The 24,529-nt window shown below is 38.4% G+C and overlaps 1 protein-coding gene across 1 annotated transcript in view; it reads right to left on the bottom strand.

The window, feature by feature from the left end:
• Nucleotides 1-24,529, bottom strand: part of ERC2 (ELKS/RAB6-interacting/CAST family member 2) — a 931,911-nt gene that overhangs the window by 745,873 nt on the left and 161,509 nt on the right. Inside the window, 2 exon segments of the mRNA XM_081072100.1 lie at nucleotides 5,060-5,476; nucleotides 6,108-6,131. Of these exon segments, the coding sequence (XP_080928226.1) occupies nucleotides 5,060-5,476; nucleotides 6,108-6,131 (441 nt within the window).

Genomic DNA, 24,529 nt, shown 5'->3' with positions numbered 1-24,529 from the left:
CCTGCACACATAGCATGGAGGGAAGCTCAGGGGTCTTCACCTGTCCTGGGTTACAGATAAAAGCCACAAAAGCAGTTGTGGCTTTTGAGAACTTGAGTGCTCTTCTACCCTTGCTACCAACGAAAGGCAAGCTACCCTAAAGGATTAGCATAGGGAATCAACATGCATGGCAGCAGAACTTACATCCCTCCCCTTCAAACATTTCACAGTGCAATGAATCCAAAGACTCCTGACTCTCTTCTAAGGACCAGCCAAGAATATATTAAGGAGAGTGACTATAGGAGGGTCCTGGTGTATAAACTCACTTTTTCTTTAATGAGATCAGTAGTATTCTGGGTACTTGATTACTAACATCTTTACATGGAACAATACGTTCTTTGTAGAAAAAGCTAGATAGAGAACAAGGTAAACCGTTACTACATCAAACAATGTCACATCATATCAACCTGTATCCAAAAGCATCAGACAACACTAGTGAGTAACACTGCATTTCAGCCAACCCTTCGGCTCACATTAGCAGTCAGTTGTAGTTCTTGGGCAATCGTTTTGGTCTTCCAAGTACGTTGAGATCATAATCTTTCTGTTGTTGTTTCCTGCCAGGCAAAGATGCGGTTTTGCCCTCAGCCTTTTCCAGACCACCAAAAGACAAGACACTAAAGCAACCCAACCCTCCCCATGTGCAACTCCTGCCAACTCGAAATCTCCTGAAACAATAGGCTAAACAAGGCCAATGTTCCAAGAGATGGAATTTATGAGGTCCAACACCTTTGCTTAAGAATGAATCATAAAACCACTAGCACTCCATTCCCCAGCATTATACCATCTAGCCCCAGCAGGGTCAAACTGTGCAAAATGAAAAGGAAATCAAGAACACACTGAACTTAAAAACATCAAGTACATTTTAAATCCTGTTTTAGATTCATTTAATTTAACAGAGGCCAGGCAACTTCCTTATTTGAGCTGGGTTATTCTTACTGGTTTCACACCAACAGCAGTCATTTTTCCACTAAAAAAAAAAAAATTGTTTTAAATACCCTGACAGAAGAACATTCTAAAATGAAGTAGAGAATATGGAAACAACTTACAATAAACTTTGCCTTCTACAATAACTAATGGAGAAAATTACCCAGTTATTTGGCCATGGGAAACAATTCTTTGTATAGTATTATATTTTGCAGGTCACAAATTAAAAGCACAATTGTCATCTTTTAGCATAGCATTTTTCCAAAGTGTTTTACAAAGAGCATGAATGCAACAAGAGAAAAGCAAGTCAAATAAGTTTGAGAAGCTTTGCCTTGCCTCTGTCCCCTCTTGGAAATGACTGATGTACATTTGCATATTAAAGAGTCTGAGGAGTCCTGAGGTAAACTCTATGGAATCCAGCATTTTCTCAAATTCATTTGGCCCTGCAGGTCTTTTCCTTCCATAACACAGATCAAAATCCCACAAAATGGCTGTTCTGCAGAGCACACTTTGGGAAAGATTATTCTAGAAAAAGGATAGAATGAAATGGTCTAATAGCTGAGACTCTGGAGTCTGCCTGATTTGAATACCAGCATCACCACTTCTTAGCTGTGGAACATTGGGCAAGCTTCTTAATGTCCCTAAGTGCCTCCAGGGAAAATGGGCAAAATAGTAGCACCTACCTCCTAGGCGTGGGTCTTTCCATATGACTGGAACAGTCTTCTGGGAGGAACCCTCACATGATAGGTTCCTTTTGGTCATTTAGATCTCAGTTCACGATGTCACACCCTCCAGGAGGCCTTCCCTGACCAGCCAATATGGTCTCACCCAAGTCACTAGGTATTTTTTTGTTGCTTTTTTTTTTTAGTTATTTAGTTTTAGTGACTTGGCCTCACCCAAGTCAGTAGTTTTTGTTGTTGTTGTTGTTGTTGTTGTTGTTTTAATTAAAGTTTATTGGGATGATAACTGTTAGTAACGTTACATAGATTTCAGGTGTACAATTCTGTGATACATTATCAAGTCACTAGTTTTTTATCCTCTTCTGTACTTCATGATACGTCTCTGTTTAACTATTAAATTGGTGTGTTTCACCCCACTAGAATACAAGCACCATGACATCAAACGTTATCAGTTATCATCACTCTATCGCAAAATGGATCCTCAAGAAGCATTCGTTCGATGGATGGATGAATGAATGAATAAACGAGGTGGCTGTGAGAACTAAATAGTAGTAAACGTAAAGCATTCTTTAGAATGCCTAACACATAAGCATCAATCCAGACACTGTTATGAAAACTCTGGATGATTAAGTGGTGAATACACTCATAATTCTTACACTATTGAACTTGCCTCTTCTTGCTGTATTGTGTGTAAACATTTCACTGCATTTATTTAGAGGTATGTTGCTAAATGGGCTTTCAGGCATGGGGCAGGGTGGGAGGAGTGTGGATAGGCCCTGAGGGTAGCATTTTGCTGATTTCCATGTGTAAATACTCCCACCATGACCAATTTCAAGCTGTCAATGGTTTAAAAGCAGGCTCACAAGATTCCTGAAAATGTAACAGCTCTCATAAGCCAATACAATCCTTCTCTTGGGAAGGGTCCTTTCAGGCCTCCAAATCTTGTTTGTTGAGTTCAAGTTTAAAATGAGACTTTTATATAAAGACACCTATTCCACATTCTCCCTTTTTCATGAGCCAAGATAAGGGCTATCACTGATATTGGACTGATACTCCAGGAAACTGGTTGGATGTATTGGGCTGCATTTTCTGTAAAACTCTCTGTGGGCGCTTGGGCTGATGATTAGGGCTCTAAACATGATCTATGTCCATGCCAGACCACTGAGGACCAACTAACCTCATAAAACACAAGTTAAATTGTGTTTAGATTTATTTAAATGGAGGCATCCACAAAATAGAATCAGGGCATCAACTATTAAGTGCCACCCATGAGCAGAATCTAATAACAAAAGAAGAGTGACTCTACCCTGACCACAACATCCCAACATAGAGTGAAGGTCAGTGCTGCAGATGGAGGTTTCTCTGGCATCACAGCCTTGCTGTACATGCAACATGACCCCTTGGCACTCAGAATAAGCATCAGCTTTTTTAAACGATAGCAATCGACCAACCAGAGTTTTGAGACAACATAACCAAAATTTCAAACTCTGCAGTCACTCTACAGGCAAGCGATAACATAGAATTATTGCTTCTCTTCTATAAATTCAATGGAAAGCCTATGAAGTAAGGCAGGAAGAGAATCGTTTCTGCTTCACTTTAGTAACTAGCTATTCCTGTGTGACAAATTACCCCAAATTCAGCAACTTTAAACAACACCCATTTATCATCGCACAGTTTCTGTGGATCTGGATCCAGGCACAGCTTACCTGGATCCTCTGCTTCACGGTCTCTCACAAAGCTGCAATCAAGGTGTCAGCCCAGGGCTTGTCATCTCATCTGAAGGTCCGACTGGGAAGGGTCCAATTCTAAGCTCACTAAGTGGCTGTTGGCAGTTTCAGTTCTTCGTGGCTGTGTGAGTGAGGGTCTCCATTCCTCACGAGTATTGGCTGGAAGCTGCCCTCAGTTCCTTACCAGCTGGGCTTCACCCACAGGGCAGATTGCTCCACCAAAGCAAGCAACTGGAGAAGGCAACCAAGTCTTCTGACAAGATGGAAGTCACAGTCTTATGTAACCTAATCACTGAAGTGTCATTGGCATCCCATTATTTTTGCCATACGCTATTGTTTAGAAGCAAATCACTAGGTTCAGCTTATACTCAAGGAGAGGGGATGACACAAGGACAAGAATTCCAAGAGGTAGGGATCACTGGGGCCATCTTAGAAGTTGGCCCACTTCTAAGAAGACTGTCTTGGAATACAGATGTGAAGACCAGGCCCAACAAAACACCTTTTTAAGCATCTCAACATGAAACTGAGCCAAGTGGTTTCCTAAGCATGTTGCTACAATCTCATGAAAACAAAATAAGGGAGAATGAGCCCAGAGGACATTAAGTCTGAAGACACAAAATCCCGTTCACATGTTCTAAGCAAAAACAATCTATACCAGAGAAAACTCCTGGGAGCATCTGCATTAGTCAGTCCCAACACAGACGCCGTTCTGAACAACGCAACAAGTGACTCATAAGAAGGGCTGCCCATCTGAGCAAGTACATAATGCCAAGAAATCTAGTTTGGTCTGGAAGCAAATATCTCTTGGAATCTTCATTTACTGTTGTAGCATGTTTTGAAAATACACTTAGTGTCACTGTATTGTTTCCTACCTTCTGTGAGACCTGTGTCTACCGTAGCATTTTTGCCCACATGGTACTTTTGAGATAGATGTCCACCACAGTGGCTAGGAACTGCTGTAAAAAATTTCAAACTTCAGCTGTCACCTACATTTTTATCTAAGCTCTATCCAACCATATTTTCTCGGATATATGAGAACCCCGACATTCAATGGAGGTGGCAGGCCAGAGAGGCTGCCTCTGAAAGACTTCAAATGATTTAATTTACTAAGTGCAAAATGCACTCTCAGAAAACCTGGAACACTCTGTCTAAATGAATTTAAATGTGGACAAAGATGATCTGAAACCTCAATGTTCAAAACTGGCCTTCATATTTTACCATTCTTTCCAGAAATATCCGTAGGCTTTATTTTCTGAAAATTCCACCCCCAATTCAGCTACAAAAATATTTAGGTGCATTGTTTTGCTAATCGCCGATTCATTTTGCTCCTTTAGAGAGATGATATTTGATAAACACCTAAAACTTAAACAGTACTACACTTAAAAGGCCCTAAAACAATGACCATCTGTGGGAAAACAATTGTAAACCACCTTTGAGTTGACATATGCTGCACACGGTTGGATCCTGAATACATGTTGAATAATAATGGAACATATGTGTGGTGAGCGGGGAAAAACATCTAATGCAAAATTACAGTTCAAAGCTGATAAGCAGACAGAAAGGTTATAAAACAGATGACAAAGGGAATTTTGTTAAGGCTGTAGATATCTTCCAACCTGTGTAAATAACTTGGTAACATATTTTAACTTGTAAAATACGGCTTTGGGGCAATAGAGTGAATGTCCTTACCTCTCTAAGATGTATGTTTTCCTTCTCTTTCTGGTCTAAAATCACTTCTAAGTGGCTGACTTGAGACTCAGCCTCTGCCATGCGCCGCGTCCGTTCATTGTCATCCTCCAGACTTTTGGACGGCAACCCTTTACTTTGCAACATCTCCAGAAGCTTTTTAATCGACTCATCCCGAGCATTAAGGGTCTGTTTCTGCGTTTCGATTCTCAGCTCCATCTCCTCCAAGGTCTTCCTCAGCAGGAAGAGCTCCTTCGCCTGTCTGTCATGCTCAGCTTGCAGCCGCCGGAAGTTCTCCTCCGTCAGTTCGATGGTGAAGTGCTCTGCTCCTCGGTTGCCACTCTCCTGCTGCAGAAGGTGGTTGAGGTCTCTCTGGGTGCGCAGCTCATCCTGAAGGGCCTGGATTGTCAACTGCAGGTGCTGTGATGAGAAAGACGAAGCAGGAGAGGAGAAAGAAGGGAAAACGTCAACGGAAATGCCAAGGCCTAGTGGCTGCTACCACACTATGAAGATGGGATGCTAATCATGAGGTCACAGGCCAGCCGTGAAGTCCTCCAGGGCGACTTCAGAAGCAGGGGACAGCACATGGAGAGGGGGAATTAATTCAAAGATGCTTTCGGAATGTCTTAGGAGAAAAGAAATGTACACATACACAGAAACGATATATTAGTGTCAGTCACAAGGGAAATTATATATCTACAGAGTTTTAATATAGGACATGAAAAGGATTAGAGGGAAACTTTCACAAACACACCTTCTTTATGCCCACAATGCTCCAGACTCAGTATTCCTTGTTTCCTAAGGTGTTCTTTATTCTACTATCCATTATTTTCCATGATAAATGCATGTTTGTTTAAAAATGAAAATAATAGCATCCATCACAAACAAGGACTTTGTTTTTACAAATAAAGCTGTGAACAGGTTTAGTAAACAGGATTACTGCATCTGCAAGCAAAAGGGAACAAATGCAGACAGAGACAGACACGCTCAAACACATGAGAAGGGGAGGCTGTGGAGAGGAAAACAAATGAGCTGCAAAGAGTGGACAAACCTTGGTTCTTCTGGCATCCAGTAACTGAACAGCATGGGAAATGAAAAAAAAATGAAGCAAAAAATCAACACAAAGAAAAGTCCAGTGCGAGCAAAGGATATTTAACAGAAAGAACTTAAAGTAAAGTACCTTCACAGAGAAAAAAAGAAAAAGAAAATCAATTTCTTATTACAGCAAAGACCCATAAGCTACACAGAATCCAAAGCATTGATGCTTGATACACATGATTTAAAAAAAAAAAAAAAAGTGTGAGGTTTATTCCACCTTTTATTTTCCTAAATCTCCCTGATCCAGAGTCTTGGGTGTATCACCAGGGAGGAAAGCATAATACTCCAGAAGCACCTACATTATTATTCCAGGTCACCATTTTAACCAAAATCAGTGAAAGCACCTGAGAAACAAAAGAGTTATCGCTTACGAGTAAAGAAACCTTTGCAGTAAAACAGTTGATGAATTCAGCAACACCTTCCCCACTGGGCCAACTCTCTGGGGCTTGTCAGAGCAGGGAGCCATAAGCCTAACAGCACTTTTGTCCCAGAAGCAAACAGGAGGCTTCAAAAACAGCACGTATTCATTCACCCAACAAACACAGACTCCTGCCTATGGACCAGACACAATGCCAAGTAGAGGAATCAAAACGGATGGATATAAGGTGCATCTTCTGCAGCAGGGAACTCACAGTATCGTAAGGGGTGCATAATACCATGTCTAAGTTATATAAATATTGGAGCAGTTCACATTTTGAAATCTTTCTGAAGTCCTATATCTAACACCCAGAGGTGTTGAGATCTTTCTGAGTGTGGCCTGTATCCAGAAACAGGCACTGGGAGATGTATCATCTTGATATAACTCTTTATGGATCTCCACTTCATCTTTCCATTTCCAGTGAAATTCTTAGAGTAGAGGGAACAAGTACTTTGTTTCTCATTCATGCTACAGTGAATCACAGAGTACTGACTGGGAGTAAGCAACTGGTATGTATTTAATGATGGTCATTATGGATTTTTTTTTAAACTCTATTACTTTTTTTTGGGGGGGGGAAAGGGAACAAGACTTTATTGGGGAACAGTGTGTACTTCCAGGACTTTTTCCAAGTCAAGTTGTTGTCCTTTCAATCTTAGTTGTGGAGGGCGCAGCCCATCTCCAGGTCCAGTTGCCGTCGCTAGTTGCAGGGGACGCAGCCCACCGTCCCTTGCAGGAGTCAAACCAGCAACCTTGTGGTTGAGAGGATGTGCTCCAACCAACTGAGCCATCTGGCACTGGCGCATGTGGGAATCGAACTGACAGCCTTCAGTGTTAGGAGCATGGAGCTCCAACTGCCTGAGTCACCGGGCCAGCCCCATGAATTATTTTTTAAAAATAGAATTTACCCCTGGAAAATGTGAAATTTGGTGTTTTTAGTATATTCAAAAAATGTGCAACCATCAACACAATAAATTTTAGAACATTTTCATCATCCCCCAAAGAAACTCTGTGCCCTTTAATAGTCACTCCCCATTCCCTTCCCTTTCCCAGGCCCTGGCAACCAACAAATTTACCCTCCTTCTCTATGTATTTGCCTATTCTGGACATTTCACATCAATGGAATCAGGCAATAAGTGGCTTCTTTCACTTAGCCTGTTTTCAAGATTCACCCATATTGTAGCAAGTATCAGTATTTCATTCATTTTATAAATGACTATTATTCCAATATAGGGACATACTACATTGTATCTATCCATTCATCAATTGATTCATACACAAATATTCACAGCAGCATTACTCATAGTAGCCAAAAAGTGGAAACAACCTATATGTCAATCAACTGATGAATGAGTAAATAAAATGTGGTCTATCCACAAATGGAATATAATTTAGCCATACAAAGCAATAAAGTACTAATACACACTGCCACATGGATGAATCTTGAAAACATTATGCCATGTAGACCACAGGTTATATGATTCCATTAATATGAAATGTCCGCATAAGCAAATCCATATACAGAAAATAAATTAATGATTGTCAGGGGGGTGGGATGGGGAGAATGGAGGGTGATTACAAAAGGATACAGGGTTTGTTCCCAAGGAGATACACATGTTCTGGAATTATAGTGGTGATGGGTGCACAACTGTGTGAATGTACTAAAACCAAAGAATTTTACATTAGATGGGTGAAATGTATGGTACGTGACTTATATCTCAACGAAGCTGTCACAAAGAACATGACATGGGATTATAAAATAATACGACCTTCCTCCACCAGCCCTCCCCCTTCCCTAACCACATCAAAACAAAGTCCACACAAGTATCAGCAGCCTTCAGCCCAGTGACGTGGCTGCTGCCAAGCCTCTTGGAACAGAGAGTGTGACTATCTTCTAGTCACTTAAAAATTCTTGAAGATGGGAAATCTTTGTCCTTTGGAAATGGCTTGAATTTCTGAGACGAACCAAATTTATTTGGAGACAAACATGAGGAATCAGGATAATCAGATTGGAAATCATCCTTTCTGAGAGTGACCAAAAATAAGATTGTTTTTTTTTTTTTATGTGGTTCCTAGACTGGCCAGAAGGGAATTCCAAAGAAAAAATACCAAAATTCTTTCAGCAGAGACAGCGACCATTGGAAGTCAACTTTGTAAGGAAGTTGCCCCTTTGGATGGGCAAGTTGCCTATTGCCCTGATCCTTTGTTTCCACACCTGCAAAATGGAAGTACTCCTAATGCCTGCCTCATAGGGTTCCTGTGAGAACCCTAAAGCATCAAGCGCCAGGTTTAAAAGCAAAGTGAGGAAGGAAGTTTGGTAGAAAGGAAGAGCATAAAAAAGAAGGAAGGAAAGTAGAGAAGAAGAATGAAAGGAGGGAGGGAAGGAAGGAAGAAAAGAAGGAAGGAAGGAAAAAAGGAAGGAAGGAAGGAAGGAAGGAAGGAAGGAAGGAAGGAAGGAAGGAAGGAAGGAAAGAAAGAAGGAAAGAAAAGGAAAGGAAACTTGGTCCATTTATCAATTCAATATATATTTACCCAGTATGTTCCTCATACTCATGAAATATCAAAAAAAGCAAAGAAAGGAAAACAAATGGTCCATGCTCACAGTCTACGTGGACAAGCAAACTGATAGTAGTCATGACAGAAGTCATAGCCAGGCTGGACATTCAGAGAGGATATAACCCAGGCTAAAGACATGTGGGAAAACACCCCAAACAAAGAGCCACCACTGAGCTGCATCTTGAAGAGCAAATGAAAATCAGCCCCGAGAAGAATGATAGAAAGAGAAGAGCAAGTGCAAACACCCAGAGGTAAAGACAGAACAGACCTATGAAAGAACAGTTAGAGCAAGTATGTGGATACTGTTTTACCACACGCCACACATTGTTCTAAGCTTTTTCACTCATCACAAACACCCTGTGAGGAGGTAGCCACTGTTATGATCTCCACTTAATGGACAAGAAAACGGAAATGCAAAGTGGTTAAGTAACTTGCTCCAGGCACCCAGCTAAGTCAGTGGCATAGCCAGATGTTCACCCAGGCATTCTAATCCCAGCCCCCCTGCTCAAACCACAATACCATCTAGTTTCTGAACTGGCAGAAATACCTCAAGATGGCTAGAAAAAGAATGGGCAGTGGAATGGGAAAGAATGAAAAAAGAATGGGGAGAAGAGTGCAGGAGTGGTGACGACAGGTGGGCAATTGTGAGTTACGGTAATTCTCAAAATTAAAAATTAGCCACACTAACCAGTCTCATGCAAAGCTGTCATGATTGTACACTTATTAATAAGCAAAATCTATTTTCCAGGTAGCCATTTTATTAGTCACTAAATGACTTCAGCATGACCAAATGCAATTGATAATCAAACTAAAATTTATTGTCCTAAAATTTCTCAAATCCACGTGTCATTTAGTTTTCATTCTCTTTTTGTATTTTTTTTGTAACTTAAGTTTATTGGGGTGACTCTTTTAAGATATTTAAAACTAAGCAGAAACCAATTTGTTCCTAAAATGGATTCTTGAGCAAAATGCATGCACCTTAATAGTCTTGATCGTATATACTTTCGGCATCATATACTAGAGGATGGTGAGAGAATTTAAAGCAATCTCTCTCTCTCTCTCTCTCTCTCTCTCTCTCTCTCTCTCTCTCTCTCTCTCTCTCTCTCTCTCTCCCCACCTTCCCTCTTTCCCTCCCTCTCACTCCTCCCTCAGTGTTCTACTTTTAAGAGATTCAATTCAATCAAGTTTCAAAATTCATTTACCAAATAGCCATCTCTAGTTAGATATTTAACCCAGACAATTTCAATTCTAAAATATAAAAATAAGACTTTTAATAAATAATCCACTGAAAAGAATGTCCTCTCTGTGTGTCAGTTTCCTCATTTGTAAAAGGGGGAGAGTAATAAATCCTACAACATAGGGTTATTGTGAGATGTAAATGAATTAATACATATAGAGCTCTAGAAAATACCAAGTACAGAGTCAGCACTTAGTCAGGACAGGGTAGAATATGCTGCTGTGAGAACAGCAACGAAAACCCACATTCTGAGAGATATAACCCACCTGACACGCTGGGGACACGGAATCAGAACTCTTGGAGCTCAAAAAGACCTTGAAGATTAGCTTGTTTACCTCATTTCACAAATAAGAAAATCAGATCACACAGGTTAAGTGTGTGAGTACAAGAGTACACACACACTGCCAAAGCCAGAATTTCAGTTTCTGGGGTCCTAGACTCCATCCTGGTATACACCCCACTAAACCTAAGAGTCAAAAAAGGGGTATCTCTCCACTTTAACAACTTAGGAAATGGCAGTGGTGTCTCTTTCAAGCAGAATGAGCAATAACCTACGGGGTATGATAAAAATACGGTAAAGGCTGCTGCCGAGAGCCATCCAATGGAAAGGCAGAGATCTTCAATACGGGAAGAGGTGCATCGAATCTCAGTAACAGTGTGTGACGAGTTCCAACTTGTTCAGTGCAGTCAGCTGGGTGTGAGCTACACTTGGGAGAAGGTGTGTGTTAAAGTGTGCTGCAAATCATCCTCCGTCATGACAACGCTCCCTGTCACACATCGTTTCTGGCATATGGCAATTCCTGTCAAATAAAAAATTACGGTGTGTCCTCATCCACCTTATTCACCAGATCAGGCACCGTGCAACTTCTGGCTCTTCCCCAAAGGCAAAATGATTCAGGACATCGAGACAGCAACGATAGTGCAACTAAAGACACTCACGAAAGAGGACTTCCAGAACTGCTTCAGAAAGTGGCAAGAAGGACGACGGGATAAGTGTGTTTGTTGCCAAGGGGCAGTATTCTGAGGGGGATTAATGGCAATGTGTCTTTCACTGTAATAATTTTTTTAATTTAAACATTCATCATATTGTTTGATCACACCTCATAAATCACTTCACTTACACATCATTGGGTCTTATCCAATAATTAAATAGCATGGGACACTCCAAGGACAATTTATTGAGACCACCTTTCTAAGTCCTTAGAGTTAGACTCTTAGCTAATTAGAGTTAGCTATTAGAAGACAAGCTCACTAAAAACTAGTTCTGAAAGGTCAGGGAATAGTACAAGTGAAATCTCTAGCAAAGCCAAAGCACCTTAGAGAAGGGTCAAAAATGAAGAAAAACGATGCACAATTTTCAATTTCCCCCATTCCCAGATTATTCAGTCCCTTCAGATTGAAACACACACACACACACACACACACACACACACACACACACACGCACACACCCCCTTCTCAACTGTGAAAGCACATTTCTTTTAAGGTAGTTACCCAAACCCCACTGGATCAATAATCAAAAGCATTCTTTTGAGCTTGTTCTCTACATCAGGTACCTATCTACCAAGCAGCCACCTGCCAGGCCATATTCTAGGGCCATCTCTTTGGAATCTCCCCGTCATCACTGTGGTCTCAACTTCCCAAAGCCTCCACCACTACTTCTGTGGCTTCCATTCCACTGCACATCTGGAGAGAGAAGCCCTTCCAATGGCCTCCTACATCGGGATAGGACATTACCAGGTCATCCAGCCTCAGGCCTGGGTCTCAGTCAAACTGCAGTCAACTTAACACTTGTGGCACAGGTGGAACAGGCAAAAGAGCGAATTCCCTTCGAGTACAAAAGTGAGTCCGTGGTTGGATGAATATTCAGAAAGCTTTTTGTTCCCCGCCCTGATTCTGGCATCACTCTCCAGTGTTCCTCAAGGAATTAAAGCTTAAAAGGCAAATTCCCTTCTTCACAGCCTGCCACTGAGGATATGGTGGAAGGAAGCAAAGAAAGCATGACAATGAGCATCTAGGCTATTCTTCGCAGTCATCTGCTAGGAATACAAATAAAGTGCATCATACTTATCACACTACTTAGCCTTCAACCCAGTTCTTTTTAACCTCCTCCCCTTACATATATACTTAATTGCACAATTTGAACTCTGACCTTGGTAGTAAAGACTAGCCCCATTTCCAGTCCACAGGAAAAAAAAGAAGTTTAAAATCATTGGCCCATCCGTTAAACATAGGTAGACAAAATGGGAGCTAAAAAGATGAGGCTGACCAACTGATTCCAAGTCTCAGACAGTAGAGGAGGTCATACCAACTTCTCTTTCTGGTATTATGGCAGGCTACATTTTCTGGTAGGCCCTCCCAGGACACAACAGCCAGATAAAAGCAAACATATGTTTCAAAGCATCATTGTGCTTAAAAAAAGGTAATCTTCAAGAAAGAGAAACAAAGAAAGAAAGATTGAAAGAGAGAAAGTGAGCTTCTCAAGGGCAGGTTCTGGGCCAAAATTGGATTATACCCCCAAAATTAGAATATAATACGAATTCAATCAATAGTGAGTGAAATGTGAACAGAAAGATGTAAGGACCAAAAGTGAAATTGTCTCACCAGACGGTTGGCACAGGGGAACAATGTGAGGCAGAACGGGTTTCCATTCCTCTTTGCTTTGCTGTAGTTAGGTGTGGAGTGGGAGAACGGTGGGGAGGAGACTGTCCTTGACCTCAGTTTACTCTGTCCGGTTCTCTCACGTCTACGGCTCAGTCTTCTGACAATACTGCCAGCACTATTCACTTCACAAGGGGATAAATTGGGCGGGCTTAAGGGATTTGACTGCAATCACGTTGCTAGCAGATACGGGCCAGTGTCTAAAATTGAGGTTTCCTCCAGCCAATTCTAAAGTCCCCCTGCTCTAAAAATACTGTAGAACTTCACTTTGTACAACTCTTACAAGCTCCCATAGTCACTTAATTTTGAAAAAAGGAGAGCAATAAAAATACAAGAAACTAAGCCATACTTGAGTTTATAAGAAAAGGGCGGGGGGGAGGGGGAATACACTTTGCCTTAGCCAGAATTTAGAAGAGTGATTTCCAATAGCTACTGGAGTCAGAATCAAACACAGATTTTTGAAAGTCTAAAACACAAAAAAATTGAATGAAAATATAATTGTGTGTGTGTGTAGCTTATATATATACACACATATATGTGTGTATAATATATATGTGTATATGTGTATATGTGTATATATATATATATGTATATATATATATGATGTGCATGGAACACACAATTATTTAAATAGGGACTGGCCAGATGTTTAGAATCTACTGTGTCTTATCCCAAACATGGAAAATATGAGTTCCTGGCAAATTTGAAAAAAATCTGTGACCTAAGCTCTTTTCCACACTAAGAAGAAAAAACAAAAAAAGATAAAGTTTTGTACTATAAAGCAGTTCAGGGTTTCATTGCTATGAAAACCGTCTCTGAGCTATATAAAAATATGAATTGGCTTATTCCCAAAAGTCTTGAACTTTTTTTAATAAATCCATACGCCTTCTCAAGCAAGGGCTTTAACATAACTCTTTCAAAGAAAACAGAATTCTCTCTGCAGACAAGTTGGCTTGCTCTACTTCTTCTGTGACTTTATTTTCCTATTTATCATTTTCCAGTTTGTCTCTAATCAAATTTTAAGGGCAGGTTCTCTGATCCCTTTTTCCATAATCCCACGTGCAGGATGTACAGCACTCCTCATGGCTCCAAACCTGCATGTGTGTGAAAAGACAAACAGCAGACGTCAGCCAAAAACATGTGGCCCCCGTGTGCTGTGGAAGAGTTGCTCTGCTGAGAAAAGTATAAAAAATTAATATTTAGACATATGGTCCTAGGCTCTCTCCTTTAAGATAGAATAAGTACACATAGATAAACAAGGAATATTGATAGGTGATTTTTTAAAAGCACCAAAGCACAGGAACCCTGAGTTTCTCACACAGACAAGCTGTCAGTAGTAACTGTGGAACCCACTTTGGTTGATATTATGGGACATTTTGCCAAGATTCATAACACCAAGAACAGTATACATGGGAAAGCCCTCTTGGCAGCTGCTTTCGTAAGCAAGGAGGGGTTCTGGTTTTCATTACAGACCAATACTATCAGGTGGCATAGTATTGGAATATTGGACTGAGCTGAGAGTTAAGGACTTAAGTTTTAATTCCAGCTTTGCTACTAACCAATTATATGATCTGGGGTAAATAAATAAACTTGTCTGGGCTTCCAAGAACAGTAGTGAAGAGTGGGGTTTTGAATCCTGGGCCTATCTACGACAGTCTATGTCACCTTGGACAAATTACTTAAGTACCCTGAGCATCAAATTATTCATCCATAAACAGGAAATAATAATCATAACTAAGTTACAGGGTTCACACAAAGACCACATGAGATGCTCATCGAGTAGGTGAACAAGTTCACATAAAGCACAAAATGTAGGACCTGGCACATAATGATGCTCAACAAATATCCACCATTATCATTACTGTTGAGACAGTGGTGGTGGCTGGAGGCCCAGAATTAAAATTTCTCTCCCATTTGAGCATGGAAAAAAAGCCTAATGAACAGAAATTTTTGATCATCAAATAAATGCAATGACAGGAAGCTAAATACTAAGTGCTTTAGCATTTTTTAAATAAGGAAAAACAGCAAACAGTTGTTCTAAGACTAATTCAAAGATGGATACAGTTGATTTCCCATTAACTGGTCTACAAATAACTCTATAAGAGGCTCTCCAGAATACCAACTATTTGGATTTTGAAGGATAAGTTTCTTTCCCTACTTGTAGCCAGTTCTATATAAACAAATAAATGATAGTTGCAGCCTCTGCTGTCGACACTGCTCAACCAGGACAGGTAGAAAAAAAAAAGAAAGAAAAGTAAAGTAAAAGGTAATATTGATATTTTTTAAATGTGTTTATGAAAGCAACCCAAAACACGTAATAATAGAAATCATGGTTAAAATTAGAACTTTTCCATTATTAATTGTCACAGCCACAAGCAGTTCTTAGAAAATAGCTCCTTTATTTAAATTCCTTAGCAATTTTTAAAGTCTTATATATATATATATATATAATATATAATATATAATATATATATAATATATATAATATATATACTATATATATATAGGGGTGATATTGTTTAGCAAAATTACATAGGTTTCAAGTGTACAATTCTATAATACCTCATCTATTATTGCATTATGTGTTCACCACCCAGTCAGTTCTCCTTCTGTCATCGTATGTTTGACCCCCTTTTCCCTCTTTTACCACCTGTCCTCCCCCCCTTACCCTTTGGTAACCACTAAACTATTGTCTGTGTCTATGAGTTTTTCTTTGTTTCTTTGTCTTGTTTGTTTGTTGCTTTGTTTTATAGCCCATAGTAGTTGAGTGAAGTCATATGGTTCTCAACTTTTTCTGACTTTTTAGCTTAACATAATAATCTCTGTTGTCATAAATAGCAGTATTTCATCTTTTCTTATGGCTGAGTAATATTCCATTGCATATATGTACCACATCTTTATCCAATCACCTATCAAAGGACACTTTGGTTGTTTCCATGTCTTGGTCACCATGAATAATGCTGCAATGAACATAGGGTATATATATCTTTACAGATAAATGTTTTCAGATTTTGGGGGTAGATACCCAGAAGAGGGATTTCTGGATCATATGGTAATTCTATTCTGAATTTTTTGAGGAACCTTCATACTGTTTTCCATAGTGGCTGCACCAGTCTGCATTTCCACCAACAGTGCATGAGGGTTCCTTTTTCTCCATAGCCTCTCCAACACTTGTCATTCCTTGTCTTGTTGATAACAGCCATTCAAACAGGTGTGAAGTGGTATCTCTTGTAGTTTTGATTTGCATTTCCCTAAGAGCTAGTGAAGTTGAGCATTTTTTCATTTATTTGTTGGTCATGTGTATGTCTTCTTGGGAGAAGTGTCTGTTCAAGTCCTCTGACCAATTTTTAAATGGATTGTTTGTTTGTTTTTGTTGTTGAGTAGAATGAGTTCTTTATATATTTTGGATATTAGCCCCTTATTGGAGGTGTTGTTTGCAAATATCTTCTCCCATTCAGTTGGTTGCCTCTTTATTTTGTTGACAGTTTCTTTTGCTGTGCAGGAGCTTTTTAGTTTGATGTAGTCTCATTCATTTATTTTTGCTTTTGTTTCCCTTGCCTTTGAGGTCAAATTCATAAAATCCTATCTGAACCCAAGGTCCATACGTTTAGTACCTATGTTTTCTTCTATGCAGTTTATTGTTTCAGGTCTTATGCTTAGGTCTTTGATCCATTTTGAGTTAATTTTGGTATATGGTGACAGATAGCAGTCTAATTTCATTCTTTTGCATGTGGCTTTCCAATTTTCCCAGCACCATTTATTGAAGAGGCTTTCTTTTCTCCCTGGTCTGTTTTTGGCTCCTTCGTTGAAAATTATCTGCCTATATACATGTGGGTTTATTTCTGGGTTCTCAATTCCATTGATCTGTGTGTCTGTTTTTCTGTCAGTACCATGCTGTTTTGATTATTGTCACTTTGTAGTATAAATTGAAGTCAGGGAGTGTGATACCTTCAGGCTTGTTCTTTTTTCTTAGGATTGCTTTGGCTATTCAGGATCTTTTATGATTCCATACAAATCTGATGATTTTTTTTTCTATTTCTTTAAAAATTGCCATTGAGATTTTTATGAGAATTATATTAAATCTATATATTACTTCAGGTAATATGACCATTTTAACAATGTTGATTCTTCCAATCCATCAACAAGGAATATCTTTCCATTTCTTTGTGTCTTCTTCAATTTCTTTTAATAATGTCTTACAGTTTTCAGTGTATAGGTCCTTAACATTTTTTATTAAGTTTTTTATTCCAGGTATTTTGTTCTTTTCATTGCAATTGCAAAAAAAAAAAATTTCATTTCTTTTCCTGAAATTTCATTATTAGTATATAGGAATGCAATTGATTTTTGTCGACTTTGTATCCTGCAACTTTACTGTATTTGTTTATTGTTTCTAATAGTTTTTTGGTGGTATCTTTAGGGTTTTCTATATAAAGAATCATGTCATCCTCAAAAAATGACAATTTAACTTCTTCATTCCCAATTTGGATGCCTTTTATTTCTTTTTCTTGCCTGATTGCTCTGTCTAGGACTTCCAACACTATGTTGAAAAACCATGATGACAGGGGCATCCCTCTCTTGTTCCTGATTTTAAAGGAAAAGCAGTTTTTCACCATTAAGTATGATATCAACTGAGGGTTTGTTATATATGGCCTGTATTATGTTGAGGTACTTTCCTTCTATACCCATTTTATTAAGTGTTTTAATCATAAATGGATGGTGTATCTTGTCAAATGCTTTTTCTGTATCTATTAATATAATCATATGATTTTTATCCTTTATTTTGTTTATGTGGTGTTTCACATTGATGGATTTGGATATGTTGAACCACCCTTGTACTCCTGGAATGCACCCCACTTGATTGTGATGTATAATCCTTTTAATGCATTCTTGCATCTTTAAATAACATTTTAAAATATTTATTGCAATTTCCTTCCATCATTTTCTCTTCCCTCTTCTGTCATTTCCATTTAACAAAACTGCTACTCATCTAAGCATTTTTAAAATGGGTAAGAGGTTTTACCTAAACTAATATCATTTCAAATAGCTAGGTGACGATCATTTAACTACTAATTTTGCAGGCTTTGAGCTACAAGGATTCCTTATCCAAACTCTAGTCCTTGCCATTCAAAATGTTCATAAGCGGAGTTTTGTTTGTTGGTTTGTTTTTCACTAAGCCCTCTCCTTTTTGAGTAACTCCCCCTCTGGAAGGTGGGTATAAGTGACCTCCATTCTACTCAGAGTGTGGTCATTAGACGAGCAGCATCAGCCTCACCTGGGATCTTGTCAGAAAGGAAGAACCTCAGGTCCCACCTCAGATGGGCAGAATCTGAACCTGCATTTCAACAAGACCCCCAGGTAAACTGTAGACACACATGAAGGTGTGAAAAGCACATCTCTAGACTTAAAAGAAAAAAAAATGTTTCACTACAGATTCAATTCAATCCCTTTCTAAATGCCAATAGCATTTTTCACAGAGCTAAAACAAATAATCCTAAAATTTGTATGAACTCACAAAAGATCTCAAAGAGTTAAAGCAGTCTTGAGAAAAAAAGAACAAAGTTGAAGGTGTCATACTCCCTGATTTCCAACTATATTCTACAAAGCTATAGTAATCAAAACATTACAGTACTGGCACAAAAACAGACAACACAGATCAATGGAATAGAATAAAGAGCCCAAAAATAAACCCATGCCTATATGGTCAATTAATCTACAACAAAGAAGGAAAGAATATACAATGGGGAAAAGATAATCTCTTTTAAAGATAGTGTTGGAAAAACTGGACAGAAAGATGCAAAAAAATGACCACGTTCTTACACCATATACAAAAATAAATTCAAAATGAATTAATGACTTAAATGTAATGCCTGAAACCACAAAACTCCTAGAAGAAAACATAAGCAGTAGACTCTTTGATATCGGTCTTAACAATATTTTTTTGGATATTCCTCCTCGGGCAAAGGCAAAAATAAACAGGACTACATCAAACTAAAACACTTTTGCACAACGAAGGACACCATCAACAAAACAAAAAGCAACCAACTGGATTGGACAACATATTTGTAAATGATATATCTGATCAGGGGTTAATATCCAAAATATATTTAAAAAACTCATACAACTCAACATCAATAAAACAAACAACCCAATTTAAAAAATGGACAGACATCCTGAATAGATATTTCTCCAAAGAAGACATACAGGTAGGCAATAGACACATGAAAAGATGTACAACATCACTAATCATTAGGGAAATGCAAATCAAAACCACGAGATACCACCTCACACCTAATGAGAATGGCTATTACAAAAGGACAACAAACAACAAGCACTGGCAATGATATGGAGAAAAGGGAACCTTAGTGAGTGCACTGTTGTTGGGATTATAAACTCGTGCAGCCACTATATAAAACAGTATGAAGAGTCCTCAAAAAATTAAAAATAGAACTACTATACAACTATGCAATTCCACTTCTGGATATTTATCCAAAGAAAACAAAAACACTAATACAAATATATATACATCCCTATGTTCATTACAACATTGTTTACAACAGCCAAGATATGACAGCAACCTAGGTATCCATTGGTAGATGAATGGATTAAAAAGATGACCACATGTATATACAATATGTATATATATATATATATATATACATATGTAATTACATATATATGTAATGGAATATTGGAGTATTACTCAGCCATTCCAAAGGAGAAAATCTTGCCATAAGCAACATCATAGACCAGAAAGCATTTTATGTTAAGTTAAATAAGTTGCACAGAGAAAGAAAAATACCATATGATTTCACTTATACGTGGAATCTAAAAAACAAAAGAAATGAACAAACAAAATGAAACAGAAACAAACTCATAGATACAGAGAACAAAATGATGGTTGCCAGAGGGGAGGAAGGGAGTAGGATGGGCAGAAAAGGGGCAGGGGATTAAGAAGTACATACTTCTAGTTATGAAATAAGTTGTGGGGATATAATGTACAGCATAGGGAATATGGTCAATAATATCACAATAACTATACATGATGACAGATGGTTCCTAGACTTATTGTGGTGATCACTTTATAAGATATTTAAATGTTGAATCAATATGTTATACACTTGAGACTAATATAATATTGTAAGTCAACTATAATTAAACATTAATTTTTAAAAAGAGTTTCAGCCTGTTTTAAGAAAGGATTACTTGGTAACTGAAAGGTGGGGAAAGAAAACATCTTGAAAATAGTACTGTACTATAGTCCTATCTAAGGAGCAGATTGTATGTGATTAATAAAATCTGAGTAAACTATGAGTAGCACCCTTCAATACAAGACACTACTAGATAAAGTAGAGGGTCATTCATTCAACCATTATTAAGTTATATGTTATTTGACAGACATGTGCAATGACGAGCAGGGAAAAGCAAAGGGGGAGAGCACAAGCTAGAGAAGGGCTAATTTATTTATTTAGCAATATCTAATCAATTCATTTAGCAATATGCAATAGCAAAGGACAAAGGCAATTAATAGAATATGCTAATGTCAGAAAGTAAAGGTGGTTAAGACTAAACTACATACATTGATAACAATGTCATATCAAACGAGTACACAATCACATTAAGTTTAAGAGATCCAACATGCTTAGTATTGATCAAAAATCACTTGGCTAAATACACGAATAACATCAGTAAGGAGTATCCAAAAGCAGTAGGAAGCTCTATAGGATAGTAACTATTACAGCAGATACCAAGAGCTCACCAAACCGGGGTGGGGAACAGCACTGGAAAAGTCATAAATCAAAACGTTGCCAGGTCCATAGCTGAGAGAAACTCAGGCGTCTCCCACACCACTGCTTACAAGTTCCCAAGAACGCTGCTGCTGTTGCCGTTGTTGTTGCTAGAAGTCAAGGCGTCTTTGGATGTTGTAAGCTACAAGCTGCATATAAGTTTTCAAGGTGTTAACAAGTTCTCAAGAACGCTGCTGTTGCTGTTGTCATTGCTAGAAGCCAAGACGTCTTCTGACTTGTCCGCAAACTTGTATGACTTGTATGCAAGCTGCATACAAGTTTTCAAGATGCTAACAAGTTCTCAAGAAGGCTAACTGTGGGAAACAACACTGGAGAGATGTGGAACCAGCCAGACCTCACCAGGTTTGCGGCTGAAAGTCAGGACATCCTCTGGTGGTGTAAGCTACATGCTGCTAGAAGTCTTCAAAATGTTAGAATGGTGAACAATCACCAATGACAAATGACCAAATGACGAAAAAATAATAATTACACTGCCAACTGAGGTCTGTCTTATATATTTTCTCAGATGTACCTTAGAGCCAAGTTTCTTGCTCCTGGCTCCCCCTCCGGGAATGGCCAGTTCCGGGAGGGTCCAGCAATTACTGATATGAATGCTGCCCATCCGACCGAAGGGCCAATTCATCTGGATAAGCAACAAGGCCTGGCGAGGTGCCTGTCACGTCATCCTGATATAACTTAGCTACTTCTTCACTCCATCTGCTGATGTGGGCGAAACAGACAGAAAGCAACATCATCTCCTATCTCCCCTGCTCGGGAGGATGAGACCAAAGGGGGAATTCTCTCAACTCCTGATCACAGAATTATTTTAGCCCTAACTGTCACCACACATGTGAGGGAACAGAAAGCAAATAGACAAAAGCTCACATCAACCAATGAAGGCAAATTTTCCTCAACATCTTCCCTACAACATGTATAAGTTTCCTCTCCAAGTCAAAAAAGAAATCCTGACAGGTTAAATAGAAATAAATTACATATATATATATATATATATATATATATATATATATATATATATGTATATGTATATATATGTATATATAAATTATATACAAAATGTAATTATATATTTAAAATTATATACAAAATATAACACATATATATTATAAATATATATTATCATATATGCTGTTTATTTTTAAAGGATACATAATATCTGAATTTTAATTCTGTACTATTATTTAATGTTATCATTATTTAAAAGACAGTCTGAGGGAGGCTTTAAAAAGTCATCTGAAATGTCAGTACTAGGCTTTCTATTCAACTGTTTTATTCATTTCTACTTTTAAACACCATTTCTGTATGCATACCTGTGCTCTCAGTGGAATTTTAAGTGAGGAGTCTGAGATGAACCTCCTTTTACAAATTTTAACTTGAAAAATATATACGGAAATGTAAATATACTGGTTCTAAGTAGCCTAATCACTCAAACTCAAATTTTATTAATGAACTAGAATCACAGGCCTGTACCTTTATTTCTTTCTCTGTTGTGAAAAATGGATACCAATTGCTGTATTCACACAATGCTTATGGACTTTAATATTTTATTATATATTTTTAATATTTTTTCATATATATTTTAATATTTTATATGTATATATGTATATGTGTGTATGTATATATATGTATATATATATGTATGTATATATATATATATAGAGAGAGAGAGAGAGAGAAAGAGAGAGAAAGAAACTAAATGAATATACCATAATCCACAAACAAAAATACGGCCAAGATACCATAGTAAGGGAAAGTAATACAATAGATAAGAAAAAAATATATTGAAATGATAATTGCTGGGAGACAGTGGGATGGAGAACAACTACTAAAGAGTATGGGGCTTTACGGGGAGGTGATGAAAATTACATAGTTTTAAAATTACATAGTCATGATGATTGCACGACTCTATCAATATACTAAAAATTACTCAATTGTCCTTTTCAAAGGTGAATTTTATGGTACATGAGCGATATCTCAAACCTATTAAAAATGATGGGAGGTAGGAGCATTATAGATACCTTCCTTTCTATTTCCCATTTTCATTCATGAACTACTTTTTCCAAGAATAATTTTTGAATGCCTACTGCTAAAGACTGAATGTTTCTGTCCTCCCAAAATTCAGATGTAGAAACCTCATCCTCAATGTGATGGTATTTGGAATTTGGGCCTTTAGGAGGTGATTAGATCAAGAGAGAGGAGCCCTCATGAATGGAATTGGTGCCCTTACAAAAGAGGTCCCAAGGAGCTCCCCTGCCCCTTCCGCAATGTGAGGACACAGTAAGAAAACAGAGGTCTGTGAACCAGGAAGTAGGTCCTCACTAGCTAACGAATCTGCCAGCACTTTGATTTTGGACTTCTCAGGCTCCGGAACTGCGAGAAATAAGTGTTTGTTCTTTATAAGCCTCCCAGGATATGGTATTTTTGTTATAGCAGTCTGAATAGACAAAGACACCTGCCATATACTCATCACCGCTAGGTTAGTTAAGATTCTTCAGGTTACAAGCAACAGAAACTGACTTGGCCTGTCTTAAGCCAAAGAAAGGCAATGTGTGGAAAAATACGAGAATCAAAGCAGCAACTGTGAAAACAAAACTCAGGAAAAGAAGGAAGCTGGACACAGCAGGAATCTCTGCGAGGAGTTTATGACTTCGTTTCAATGACTCCTTGCTCCAAACTGTAAATACTCAGGACAGAAGATGGAATTGTCCAGGCATGTGCCAGGTGTCCTCCATGAATCAGTCAGTTGTGGCAGCTGACCCTGCCCATCTGGAGCTACTCCAAGGGGAAGGAGATTGGTTTCAAGGTGGGCAGAGACCCCAAGAAGAAGCTGCTACAACTGCTGTTATAATCAAAGATTATTTTAAAAATCAAATTATGAATAATAGTGCCGTGGTTATGTTTATCCAGGGGAAGGAATTCTAAAGGGCAATATACACAAGAGTCCAGTGATCTTCATCTGGAGACATAACTACGCCAGTTCAAGCTTCGGCCCTCCAGCATAGACACGGTGAGTGAAGAGACTGGAAAACTTAAAGAGAATCATAGACTTCCAGCAGGAAATAAAGGAATCATTAATTTGACAGTGAAAGTCCTAAAGATGTGATTGAGAACAATCACCTCCACTCAGAACCTTGTCTTTGACACCAAACACCCGTGGGCCAAGCAGCAGCTTGGTCATTCACTAGCTGTGGGGTCAGTCTGATCACTCACTAGAGTCCGGGCCCCAGCTGAGGTGGGCTGTGTGAAACTAGCAGGTTGCTTCTATTCTCTAGATCTGTTTCCAGCTCTTTTAAAAGCTTCTAATAAAACAAACATCTCACAAGACTGTGATAAGGTTAAACAGATAACACATCGCAGATAGTAAGCAAGTCCAACTCCCGCCCACAGGAAACCATCTTTTTAAAAAGCCATTGTTATTATTAATATACAAACCTTCCCAAAACGCAATGGAAAGAAATGAAAGTAGAGTGGGGAAAAAATGTGAAATTAAGTTTGGCTGTGTCATATACAAATAAACCCTTTAACCCAGAGGAAATGTTGGGCTTGGTCACATTAAATGCCAACCTTTAAATAGCAAATAAAATACTTTGAAAGAATAGCCCTGGTTTTTGTTGCAAGCTGGTATATGCATTTTACAGAGAGAGCAAATATTTAACAACAAAATTACTGAACATTAGTGATGAAAGGGATCAAAGGACAATCAT

The sequence above is a fragment of the Rhinolophus hipposideros genome, assembly GCF_964194185.1.
Source record: "Rhinolophus hipposideros genome assembly, chromosome: 14".
Lineage (NCBI taxonomy): Eukaryota > Metazoa > Chordata > Mammalia > Chiroptera > Rhinolophidae > Rhinolophus > Rhinolophus hipposideros.
This window is presented reverse-complemented; position numbering and strand designations above follow the sequence as displayed.